Consider the following 12,822-nt stretch of genomic DNA (forward strand, 5'->3'; position numbering starts at 1 on the left):
TTCTCACTCACAAAAGCCAATGCATCTAACGAATATGCGCTTCTTTGCACAGTTTTTTTTTCTTTCTGCCATCGTTATTATTCTTTTGTTTTTCGTTCATATTCTGATGTGTTGCTTAGGTTTTTAGTTGGGCTCTCTCTCTCTCTCTCTCTCTCTCTCTCTCTCTCGCTCGGTGTGTTTGCTGTTGTCGTCGTTTTTTTTTCTTCTCTTCTGTAACCTTTTTCTTTCTGTTGTATTTGGTCGACTTGCTTGCTCTCTGTCTCCCTCTCTCGCTCTCTGCAGCCAGAGTCAGTCGAGTGCACGTCGTCTTTTGTTTGCGCTTTTCGTTGATGTTCACACACAACTGAAGATCTCTTTTGCAAATGGACACATCGATTTAGAATGAATGCCGAACACACGATTCTCAGATTGGTTGAACGCTCTTACGTACGCTCGAGAATGGAACGGGTCAGTGTACGGGATGGCTTTGTGTAAATGCTAAATACGTGTGATAAAATATATTTATCTTTTCGTTTTCCGTGTATACGGCGTGTGCGAATGTATGGGTTCGATTTTATGTGCAATTATACACATAATACACGAAATTCATTTTGAAAAAAATGGAATGAGACGAGCGCTGTGCTGTGGCTGGCAGCAGCACAGCGCGTCAGCGGCGACGGCTTAAACACACATGTGCACCGATTTCGATGATTGTGTACCTTAATGTTCATGATTATTTAGGCATAGGTAGACACATATATGAATCGTCAACAACAACAACAACAGCAGCAGCAGCAGCAGCAGCAGCGAAAAAAAATATGCGAACGATACACGGTCGTAAGAATGGAAACTCATTCTCGGCGACATTAAAAACAAGCGTAACGACTTCAATCACAAGATGAAATGCATTTCATTTCCTTCTTACAAAATACGTGTTTTATACGTATGCGCCTTTCATCATTTTGATTACAATCGCCACTTTTCCGGCGTCGAATAAAACGTGAGACAGTGGAATAGGAAACAAAAACTAAATTATCTACACCTACACAAATAATTTCCACACCCCGAATGAAACAGTTTTTTTTTTCTATTCCATAAGAAATATTCACAAACGAAATGTACGATTTTTTTCTTCCTCAAAGCAATTCTTTCTAATTTTGTTTTTCTTCTTTAATTTTCAGAACCCCGAAACGCATAAAAAAGTAACTCCCCTCGTGAGCATGAGTTTTACGTAAATTACGGAGTGTTTAATGACAACGTACTTAAAACGAAACATTTTCGCTTCCATCACACACAAACAAACAAACAAACACGTACACAAAACCGTAACAGCAACAGCAAAACAACCACCACAAAACACAAATTGAAGTCATGATCTTTAACACAGACTTAATATGAAAATTGTGGAATTCATTGAGAATCGATTCCGTGTGATTTGTAGCAGAAAAATTGTGTAGGAATAATTTATACACACAAATCAAGTGAAGAATATGTTCAATGTTTGCATGTGAAATAGAAAGAAAGAAAACGAACGAACGAAAAAATAATATGGAGAAAAATGGCGAGTTAAACACTGGAAAATGTTATGTGCGTGTAAATCACACACGATACTTGTGATTATAATTTAACATCGAAAAAATAGTAGTAGTAGCAGCAGCAGCTACAGCAACATAATCGGCAACAGAACAAAGTGAAGCAGTGAAGAAAAAATATGGACACACGAGTTGTTTTTAATAATAATTTTATAAATTCACATTCTAACGGGAATAGATACAAATCGAAATATATAGCAAGTGTTGTAGGCAGCGCGCGCGCAAAGTGAATTTTGGTGTCTCTCTCTGTGAGTGTGAGTGTGTTGGTGTGTGCGCGCCAAGCTCAATTAAGTGCACACACACAGAATAAATTCAAATAGCATAAATAAAAAGAAGTTAAATAAAGTGGGTGAGAGAGTGAAAGAGAGAGAGAGAGAGAGAGAAAAAGAAAACAAATCAAAGTCGGTAGTGGATTTCGTTCTACCAATCAAATTTATCACACACATCGATCGATCATGGATAAGGAGAATGGAAGCGGTGGCGGTAGTAGTAAACATAAAAATAGTAGTAACAGTAGCCGACAACCAACGATCGATGTAAACGACCCAAGTTCATTATTAAATGCTGCTTCATTATTTGGTAAGTCATTTGTTGCATCTATTCCATTTCCATTTATTGCTGCCCCGCGCACAACATAAAAACAAAACAACGTACACACAACAAACACAAAACCACATCCAATTCGACATTAGTTCGAAATTATTCGATTATTATTAAATCACGGTGTGTGTATGTGATGCTAAAAACTTTTCCGACATTCAATCCGGTCGGAATCGAATGTAAAATTTGGTAAATTGGAATTCCAATTTCAGCATATATGGGAATTGTGTTTTTTTTTCATTCCATTTTTGTGTTGTTGTTTTACACATTAAACATATCATTTTCAATGCGAAACTATTTTCTATGTATCAATGGCGTAATGATTTTATGTTTAATGAAATAACAAATATTGTGATTTAGTTGACGCGTTGAAGATTTGAAACTAAAATCTATATTTTGGATGGATGTGTTTTGAATGTATATATGATTCAATACAACTTGTTACTTTCTCTATTGTGTAGCCTATTGGGGTCGTGATCCCTCGGCAGCTACCGCAAATCAGTTATTTGGAACACCGTTTGGAGCTGGCCTTGGCATGCTACCAACGGGAGCATCAAACGCAAATGACAGATTCGCAATGGGACATCAACAGCAACAGCAACAACAGGTAAATCATTCCCACAATCGATTCCCTCTCCTGATTCTCCATTGTTTTTGTGACTAATTTTTGGAAACAATCTCATTCGCCGGCATTGATATGATAATAATCATTTTGATTCTATTCCAATATAGGCACAACAACAGCAACAAAACGCAACAATGAATGCGGCTGCATCACAGGCAGCCAGTTTAGCTGGTTTGCATCCTGCAAGTTAGTATTTGAACAATTGTGAAATTTCCATTCTTTTTGAATTTGTCATTGGCAACAGTTTGTTTGATGTTTGATACAAACGTGTAAAATGTGTGTGTTTCTTTCTGTCCCTCTCTCTTTGTGTGCGTGTGTTTAGGTTGGTGGTCGATGGCACAATTAGCTGCACAAGACTATTTCACTCGACTCCAGGCATCTGGCCTATCGGCATTCCCGCATCCAGCCGATTTGGCAGCTGCATTTCCAGGTGGTTTACCCGGTATGGCGGGTGCAACGAATAATACCGGTTCGTCATCGTCGACCAATTCACGGCAAAACAATGGCGATTCAAAAGGCAAGGGTCGCAAAGAGAAGAAATCCAATAGCAACAACAATAGCACTGGACTCAATAGCAGTTCAATCAATAACAGCAGCAGTGGTGGTTTGAATTTAAATGCTGGCACATCAACATCATCACCATCATCATACAAGGTATGCATGCACATATCCACCGTTTGCATACATCAACAATTTGCTATATTTATGCAATTATAAACTAGTTAAATGCACTATTCAAACATTGTTATATCGTTACTCTTATCCCCAAAAATCTATGTACATAGTCATCATATAAATCGACATCGAATCAGTACAATTCGGCCGCTTTGCATAAGGAATTATTGGCAATGCAAGCTGCAGCCGTTGCTGCTGGAGGTTTGGGGTAAGTTCAAGTGATTTTTTTTTTGATTGATTGATTCGTTTATTTTTTCGTGTTTATTTCCATTTTCTCTTGTCGAACCAATTTATTTATTTATTCATACGAAACATGGTTTTTTTTTCTTCGATTTATTTTTTCCTGCAGTGGCCACAATTCGTCTTCATCATCGAAAAAATCGAGTCAAACAAATAGCAAACATTTAGCATCATCGTCGTCGGCGTCGTCAGCCGCTACAGCTGGTTTTCCACTGGGGTTTGGCGCTACTTCAATGCCAAACCATTCCACATCGTCCACCACATCATCTTCACATCATTCTAGTTTATCCAAAGAATCCACGCGATCAAATAATAATACTAGCAACAGTAATAGTGCCGCAACAGCCGCAACTCTTAATGCTCTCAATTCATTGTCACAGTTTGGTAGTTTAAGCTCATTGAGTTCACCGCAAAGTATGCAAGCAGCTATAAATGCGTTAGCCGCAAGTAAGTACAATACCACCGCCATCAATATCAACACCATAATCGAGAAGAAAAACACCAATACTCGCGAGCATTTAAATGTTATGTGAAATGACGCGCATGCTAAATCGCATTTTTATTCGCTTTTTTCAGCGAGCGGCGTAACCTCATCACCGTCCGGTTCATCGTCGAAAGGAAAAGATTATATGCCATCTGGAATTCTAAGGTAATTCATCATATTTTCCTTTAATTGTTTGCCCTCATTCTATCTAATATCGACTACGCAATTCTCTCTCTCTCTCTCTCTCTCTCTCTCTCTCTTTTCCAATTTGCATTGATTCGCATTCCGCACAAAATAGTGCTGCACTTGAAGGAACGTAAGTGCTCTTCATCTGTTCTCAGTTTAATACACAATATTCATTTCCATTTCCCATTTATCGAAACTTTTTAGTTTTGATTTTCGTTTAAAATTTCATTTTTTTATTTTTTTGCGATTCATGCGGCCTCCCTTTATTTACAACCACTCATCATTTTCAGTCGAATATATTTTTTTGGATGATGTGATTAAATTTAATGGATTTTTCTTTCTCCTCTGTTTTGCGATTGAAATGCGAAATTTACAGTGACCCATCGTCATTACTTGGAGTTCGTTTACCACCAGATACGGAAATTATTAAGTATACATCGTCAATTGTTGGCCCAAAAAATCCAGGTACAACCAATCGAGGTAGAAAGAAGACAATATCGCTTGATCCAAATCCACTTTTAGCAACTTTACAAGGATTGTCTAGCATCGGCGCTAGCCCAGCTAAACGGGCATGCCTTGAGGCCGAATACGTTGCAAGTTTAAATGCTGTGGCTCGACAACAATTACAACAACAACAACAGGTAGTATTTACATCATCACACTTGCCGCTTTAGTTTATCCGTTTTGTTTCCATAGTCATTGGGTTTTGATTGCAATATATATATTCACTTTTCCTAATCCGATTTCATTCAATAATTTCGCTTTCTCTCATTGTATGTGTGTGCGTTTGTAAATATTTATAGCAACAGCAACAGTCGCATCAAAATAACGATCGCGTTGAAGTGATCAAATTGCCTCCAACAATCACATCGAACGGTGCATATAATTTATCGAAATCAGGGACATCAAAAGACTCGTCGGCCGAATCGAATGAATGGGCTGGTGTAAATTTCAGTAGCAAAGTATCGAATGCGTCTAGCACTGATGAGGGTGACGCACCGCTAAATCTTTGTATGAAATCATCATCCGATTCATCATCGAAAACGGCCGACCTATCCACATCGAATACCGGTAACAGTTTACAAAGCCTCAGCTCAATCACAGCAGCGCTTGGCTCGGGTGGTGGAAACGATAGAATGCGTGAGTAATAGTTTGGTCGTTGTTCTCTCATTTATTTGTGAAATACATTCAAATCCAAACGCTCAATCATTTTGTCATAGAATGGAGGGAAATTTACGATTTCGGTTTGTTTTTTTTCTTTACCGTTTGGTTTCAGTAAATTACAAGGAGAGCCGGCCGAGAAACTTGGGTCGAGGTGTTTCAAAGCCGAAGAAAAATACGGTAGCATCACTGTTAGCACAAAGTCGAGCCGTTGGCTTGAAACCAATGCTATCCACACAACAGCTGCTTAGTCAAGGGGCTGATTTGGTAAGAATCTTTTGCGATTTCTATTTTATTACCTCGCCATTTTCGATCCTTTGAAGTGACTCTCTAAATAAATACCTCCGTTTGAATTACAGGAAAAAATTCGACAAGCGATAGCTGAAGCGAATTTAGCTATGGATGTATCGACTGATTCCGAAAGTGTGGCAGACACAAGTGGCTTGTCGGATTCGGATACCGAAGAACCATTGGCAAATCTCAGCGATTTGCGTGTTCCACTGGACAAAGGCTGGAAACGAGAAACCATCATACGTGGTCTCACCAAAAATGGTCAAATTCGTGGCGATGTATTTTATTATGCGCCCGGAAATACCACCAAACTAAAACATATTGGCCAAGTTCAAACGGTAAGTGGAAAATGAAAGCATTCTTAACCCGGAATTGATCGGAATAACGAATGAATTTTAACGCATATTACAGATTCTCGAACAGACACAATCCAAATTGAGTCGTGATAACTTTAGTTTTTCGGCGAAGGCAATTGTTGGCGCATTTCTGCAGCCGGCCCCAGCTCCATATGCCACCGATGGTGAATATATTCGTATGACTGATACTGAGGTGGCAAAGCGTCTTGAAGAATTGAAAATGTTCACACGGCAAACATTGAATGTGGAACAACGCATCGAAATCGCACGGCAACAGCAAGCGATTCGTGAAGCGAAAAAATTGGCCAAGGAAGAATTGGCAAAGAGCAAAGAAAAGGCTCGACATGCTCGTGAACTAGAAAAGAATGAACGACTCGAAGCACAACGAAAAGAACGTGAATTACGAAATCAACAAGCGGCCGAGGTAAAATACAAATTTCAAATCGAATGTCAATAAAATTTCTCTACATTTCTTCCGTTTTGCAAACGAACAAAGAAAAAAAAACAAGCAAATAAATTGTTCTGTGTTGATTTGTGCAGGCTCGACGAAAGAAGCAAGAAGAACTGGAGAAAGCGAAACAGGAAGAACTATTACGGAAACAACAGGTACACATCACCCATCATGACATTCTTATCGAAAAATCGACTTGAAAATTGCTTCAAATTTTCCATTATTGTTAAGAGAGAGAATATAGACACATACACACATTTCCAATAATTCTGATTTCAAATATCACCAAATAAGAATCAACTAACCGATTTCATGGCATTTTGCATTATTTTCTTGCAACTTTTGTAGGAAAAAGAAAGAAAGAGACAAGAAGCGATCCTTGCTAAAGAACAGGTTCATATAATGTGTTTACAAGCATTTTGTGTGATCATTTAGTTATTATTTCGCATTTTGTTTTTGGTTTTTTCTCCGTTGGTAAATTGCCCTATGTAGTGAATGCAACTAATTACTAGCATTCCATATGAGTTTTTGTTTTTTGGACGTGCTTAGAAAATTTACCTAATTGGCTTTCTTAGTTTAGTTTGATTTTGTGTTTTGACAAATTAAAAATTGGCATTTTCTTTAGTTCGGTTTTAACTGACAATCACATGCATTTATTTACAGGAACTTGCCAAGCAAAAGGAATTGATGTACAAAGTTGAAATGGTATGAATCCGGTGTCATACACACACACCACACCACCCTGTGTGACTTTTATATCACGATTGTGAAATCAAATAAGTATCATGTCTAACATGTTTTCTATTTGCTGTCAATTTAGGAACGAGAACGTCGACGACAACACCTTACACTCATCCAACAGCTGGACATTCGACGTCAGTTCGAAGAGCGTGAAAAGAAGAAACATCAAGTAAATTTCTGCCAATTCAAAATGACTTTTGATTCACCTATTTAACTTTGAATTCTAACAAAATATGACGTATATTCTACAGATGGTCTTGGATAAATTGATAATTCGTGATCGAAAATTGTCGGCGCGTAAACGTGATGCTGAAGTTCTGGCCGAACTACGGAAACCACAAGAAGACTCGGAAATTATTAACCAAAAGGAATTCCCAGCATTGGAACGATTGCCAGGATTGAAATTAACCGGAAAAGCCTTGGCCGATTTACTAATGGTCTTCGAATTTTTGCACAACTTTGGCGAAACTCTTGGATTCGGTAAGTGTATCGTTTTTTTTTTTCTTCTTTCTCTTGAACAATTTTCTTCAGAAGTGGATTGGGACTCTTAATCGATGTTCGTTTTCATTACAGATATGGAATCGTTGCCTTCATTACAAAGTTTGCATCAGGCATTGACCAGCGAAGATGCACTCGAAGCAGAAGAGGAGTTGTTGTCCATTATTTCACACTTATTGGTGTGTGCAATTGAAGATCCAGGCGTACCGAATCCCGTTCGACACACAACACTGTTGGGTCAATCGCTTCGAACGGCCGACATTACCAATTCGAATATTTCCGAAATTTTACGAATTTACCTGTATGCGGTGGCAACGGGAGAGGTGCGAACACTGAACGGTGTCACGTTGGATCGAGAGCGTGAACGTCGTGTGGCCGATCATCATCAGCTCGATTCCGAGCAAATGCTGACGTCGGGCAAGAATCAAGCCTACTACGAAGCATTGCAAAATAATCAAACGTGGAAATTGTCAGAATGTTTGAAAGACAAACCGTTTGTATCACTCAATCCAACCGTAAAAACCGAGATCTTAGCACATCTGTGCAATGATTTGCTGATGAACAAAGCGGTCGTACGACAAATTGAAAATAGTTTGGAATCGGTGGCGCAGCACAAACGTGATCGTTATGCCATCGAAAATCGTGTACGAAAATACAAGCATTTACATGCACGCAAAGTGCGAATGGAACAATTTGAGAAGCAGCAACAAATTGCGCGGGAAATCCAAGCACGGCAATTGGCACAAGCTCAAGCCGCCGCAGCGTCCCAATGCACGCCGAACACATCGAATGCTGAACAAATGGCAGACGGTGATTGTGAAATTGTAAAAACCCCAAACACAACCGACAATAACAATGAAAGTGTCGAGAAAATGGACACAAATCTCATAAAAACGCCATCGAATCTGACGAATGCATCGAGTGTGGACAATTTGACGGACGTTTCAGAATTGAACAATCACAAAGATGATTCGATGCAAAGCACCGATGTTATGATGAAAACGGCCGACGATAGTGGTGAGACCAAAGCAAAATTGGACGATTCCAAATCGGTGACTGGGAAATTGGATGCGATAACACCAAGTGCCGATGCGAGTCGATCGCTAAACAACGGCGCTACAACACCTGATATTAGCAATTTGTTGAATAAGAAAATAAATAGTCGTGATGTGACGGCCGATGGATCAACCACCGATGGCAATTTAGATGAAGAAATTAGTGATATTGAAAGCGAAGGTACGATTATGGAAGAGGACGAAGACTCACGCATGACCGCCGATGAAGTGCACAAGAAACTGGAGAAAATCGTTAAATCGGCCAATCAAAACCGAACACTTATCGAACAAAGTAGCAATTCACTACGGGCTACCTGCTATGGTCAAGATCGTTTCTGGCGAAGATATTGGCATCTACCGAGAGCCGGTGGCGTTTTTGTCGAAGGTCTCGAATCTGCTCAACCGGAACTGCTTAAATACATGGGCAAAATGGAAGAATTGTACAAAACATTCGAAGCGACACAAACGAAAATGAATGCAAACGATATCGAAAATAAGAGACGTGGTAAGAAGAGAAAACTATCGCTGACCGATGAACCGGATTCAATGCCCGCACCAAAAAGTATTGATTCGGAAATTCGAACGATTAGCGATTCGTCAAATGATTCCAGTAAAGTGAAACAGTCCGAAGATGAACCAGAGGCTAGAATTGTTGACAATGAAGTGGAACCAACGAAAATGGAAGAAGACAGTCCACCAAAGGCGACTGACAATGGATGCGAAACAGCGGACGAAGTGACCGAAAACTGTACCGAAAATGCGAAGGCAACGAATGCAGAGAAACAAGATGCGGATATGTTGGACATTGAGGATTCCATTCCAAAGGCAATCTTGGTGCAAAAGGCCAACGAAACGGATAAAACCGTTGGCACTGACATATCGACACCGACGGAAGCAGCGACGACGGACGCGCATCTAAATAATCACAGCGATGAAATTGTGGGCGAAAAAGCTTCCGAGGATGCTACAATCACGCACAATGCAGACTGTGATAATTCCAAACGAAATGCGGAAAATGGCAATGCCATTGCCAGTGTGGACATTTCCGAGCAAAAACCCGTAATTCCAATCATTGATCTCGATGCGAATGAAAATGTATCCGATGATGTGATGATGACGGCGGCGGTGGCAGCAGCAGCCGTAGCAGCAGCAGCCGTAGCAGCAGCAGCCAATGCAGATGATGCACAAATCAAAACCGAGCCAATCGATGGCATCGCGCCCCAAATCAAAATGGAAATGGAAATGGAAATCAAAAACGAATACACCGAAGAAGAAGTGATGAAACGCGAAGAGCCCGAAATACTGGAGAAATGGTTTTCGATTGCGAATCGCGAGATTCAATTGAGCTCAATCGAAACAACGATTCCGCTGTCAGCGCAAGCGGAATACTCGAACATCACGTGTGAAATGATCTTGTCGTGCCAGGGCAATCGATGGGACATTGGTAATAATGCCTACTATTTTCATGTGCCCGTCGAAAGTTCAACCAATTTACAGATCAATCGAGATTCGGTGCTTACGCAATCGGGCATCGATGATAAACTGATGGATAAAGTGTTGAACGGTGAATATACGATTCCCTTGAAAAATGAACCCGTCGAACCGGAGCCCATCACTGAAGACACGGACGATGATGAGAAGAAATGCGTTGAATTCATGAAACTGGAACCAGAGACGCAGCCATTTCAGTTGCCATCATTTCTGAACACATCATTTGCCAATCTCAGCGCATTTGTACAATGTGATAACACTTGCCCGCTGCAAATGACACCCGACGAACAGAAAATGCTGGAAGAGGTCAAAGTGAACGGTTTTCCAAAACGTCTCGAAGGAAACTTTGTCACAAAGGAACTGTGCCACGGATGGTGGAAAATCAACGATTCCGACACGCTAAACGATGTCATTCAATGTTTGCACGTGAAAGGTGTTCGTGAACGTGAATTGCGCATCAATTTGTTGACATCATTAACGGAAAATATTGATCTGTCGACACCATGCCATGTGGCCAATTTACGATCACCACCGCCGGTCAAAGGTTATATCGATCCCGAACCGATGATCGCATGGAATCCACAAATTGCACGACGCGTCGAATTGTCACTGCTCGATCAAGTTGAATCGTTAGAGGATAAAATCGCCGGCGCTTCAATGCAAGTCAAAGGCTGGACAGCACCTGCTCGTGATCCAGAGAGTGAAAATGAACTCGATCTCATCACCGGCATCACAATGATTCGTGACCGTATTTTGAGTCTTGAAGCAGCTATTGAACGACGATACTTGAAACCACCGCTTGGCACCAGTACGGCTGATGCAAACATTGCCGCTATCACAACACAAAGCGTGACTTTGTCTAGTACACGCGAAATTACAACGACCATTCAGACAACGGGCACCACAACAACCGTCATTAGCTCGAGCAGTGCTGCCGCACAGAACAACAATGATGATCAAAATTCAAGCTCCGGCTCTGTGGCCACCACTCCCGAACGAGAGGTTCTACCAAAGGGTAAGAATATTCTGAAACGACCATTGTCATTCATTATTTCGAAATGGAAACATATTAAATTGGTTTGTGGCTTTCTTTTTCTCTAGGTTTGAATTCATGGCGTGAAGCTGTTTCCCGTTCACACACAGCCGCCCAATTGGCAATGGCACTTTACGTATTGGAATCGTGCGTGGCCTGGGACAAAAGCATCATGAAAGCCGTAAGTTTCGAATCAATCGTTTACATTTACTCATTTCAAATTCAGCATATCATAAACAAACAGAAAATGATAAAATAATACCATCACAAGTCAAACGCAATTTCATTTTGATCGTCTAATTTGCGTAGTTCTTGTTTGTTATGTACATTTGGTTGAAATAAATTTTTATCCTTTTTGGAAACAACAACGACAGCCAAAAACAAAAAAAAAACATTTAAATTCACTTTAAATTTTAATACTAATTTTATTTACTTTATTTAATTACTAACACGTTCGTTTTTTTTCTTTCCTTCTTTATATGTATATAATTTTGTTAACTTCTTCCAAACAAACAAAACACAAAAACAAAATCTAAACAAAAACGAAAACAAAAACAAACAAAAAAATGAAACTGAATTGTGATCGGTATATTAGGCCAATATGAATGGGTCTAATCAAACAGAACGTTACTTACAGAATTGCCAGTTTTGTTCGTCCGGCGAAAATGAAGATAAATTGTTGCTGTGTGACGGATGCGACAAAGGCTATCACACATATTGTTTTAAACCGAAAATGGTGAACATTCCCGATGGCGATTGGTATGGATTTTTTTTCCTTTCTCTTTCTCTCTCTCTCTTTCTTCCGTATTTTCTGTTCTGAAATGAAATCACATTGAATATCTGGCACGTGACCGAAATAATTGAATCATGATTGATTTTCTCTAGGTATTGCTATGAATGTGTGAATAAAGCAACGAACGAGCGAAAATGTATTGTATGCGGTGGCCATCGTCCACCACCCGTTGGAAAGATGGTTTACTGTGAATTGTGTCCGCGTGCATACCATCACGATTGCTATATACCGCCATTGATAAAAGTTCCAAGAGGAAAATGGTATTGCCATGGTTGCGCATCAAAAGCACCGCCACCAAAACGTCGTGGCCCATCGAAAAAGGCCAAGGAAAAGGATTCCAAAGATAAAGATTCAAAAGATGGCAAAGATCCGTCGAAAGAACCAAAGGAATCGAATAATAAAAAAGAGAAAAAATCGAATGAAGCGCATCGAGAAAACTCAAATTCGAATAGCGCATCCGAAACAAATTCCGTTGATCAATCAATGCACAATTCAAATGTACCTGCTGCCACATCGAAAACCATTGAAACATCGCAGTCGAGGTATGTATCTCGAATAAGTGATCGAAATC

General features: G+C 39.9%; 1 protein-coding gene across 50 annotated transcripts in view; it reads left to right on the forward strand.

Moving 5' to 3' along the window:
• LOC129577139 (bromodomain adjacent to zinc finger domain protein 2B) overlaps window positions 1-12,822 on the forward strand; it is a 44,192-nt gene that overhangs the window by 29,943 nt on the left and 1,427 nt on the right. For 7 of the 50 annotated variants that reach the window (XM_055463660.1, XM_055463666.1, XM_055463667.1 and 4 more), the window contains exons 2-21: window positions 1,161-2,150; window positions 2,633-2,778; window positions 2,904-2,982; window positions 3,119-3,450; window positions 3,582-3,679; window positions 3,821-4,158; window positions 4,288-4,360; window positions 4,758-5,022; window positions 5,185-5,521; window positions 5,658-5,809; window positions 5,902-6,171; window positions 6,245-6,613; window positions 6,730-6,795; window positions 7,304-7,345; window positions 7,461-7,550; window positions 7,633-7,861; window positions 7,955-11,440; window positions 11,527-11,639; window positions 12,096-12,217; window positions 12,344-12,793. In XM_055463660.1, coding sequence (XP_055319635.1) covers window positions 2,027-2,150; window positions 2,633-2,778; window positions 2,904-2,982; window positions 3,119-3,450; window positions 3,582-3,679; window positions 3,821-4,158; window positions 4,288-4,360; window positions 4,758-5,022; window positions 5,185-5,521; window positions 5,658-5,809; window positions 5,902-6,171; window positions 6,245-6,613; window positions 6,730-6,795; window positions 7,304-7,345; window positions 7,461-7,550; window positions 7,633-7,861; window positions 7,955-11,440; window positions 11,527-11,639; window positions 12,096-12,217; window positions 12,344-12,793 — 7,181 coding nt within the window. In that variant the 5' untranslated portion in view covers window positions 1,161-2,026. Of the gene's footprint in view, window positions 1-725; window positions 980-1,160; window positions 2,151-2,632; window positions 2,779-2,903; window positions 2,983-3,118; window positions 3,451-3,581; window positions 3,680-3,820; window positions 4,159-4,287; window positions 4,361-4,493; window positions 4,512-4,757; window positions 5,023-5,184; window positions 5,522-5,657; window positions 5,810-5,901; window positions 6,172-6,244; window positions 6,614-6,729; window positions 6,796-6,988; window positions 7,034-7,303; window positions 7,346-7,460; window positions 7,551-7,632; window positions 7,862-7,954; window positions 11,441-11,526; window positions 11,640-12,053; window positions 12,218-12,343; window positions 12,794-12,822 lie in introns of those variants that run through there. The other 43 variants (XM_055463681.1, XM_055463634.1, XM_055463631.1 and 40 more) reach the window with 15 other exon arrangements.

This window comes from Sitodiplosis mosellana, unplaced genomic scaffold (genome assembly GCF_009176505.1).
Source record: "Sitodiplosis mosellana isolate CC-2019 unplaced genomic scaffold, AAFC_SMos_1.0 Smas_scaffold_6197, whole genome shotgun sequence".
NCBI classification, from domain to species: Eukaryota; Metazoa; Arthropoda; class Insecta; order Diptera; family Cecidomyiidae; genus Sitodiplosis; species Sitodiplosis mosellana.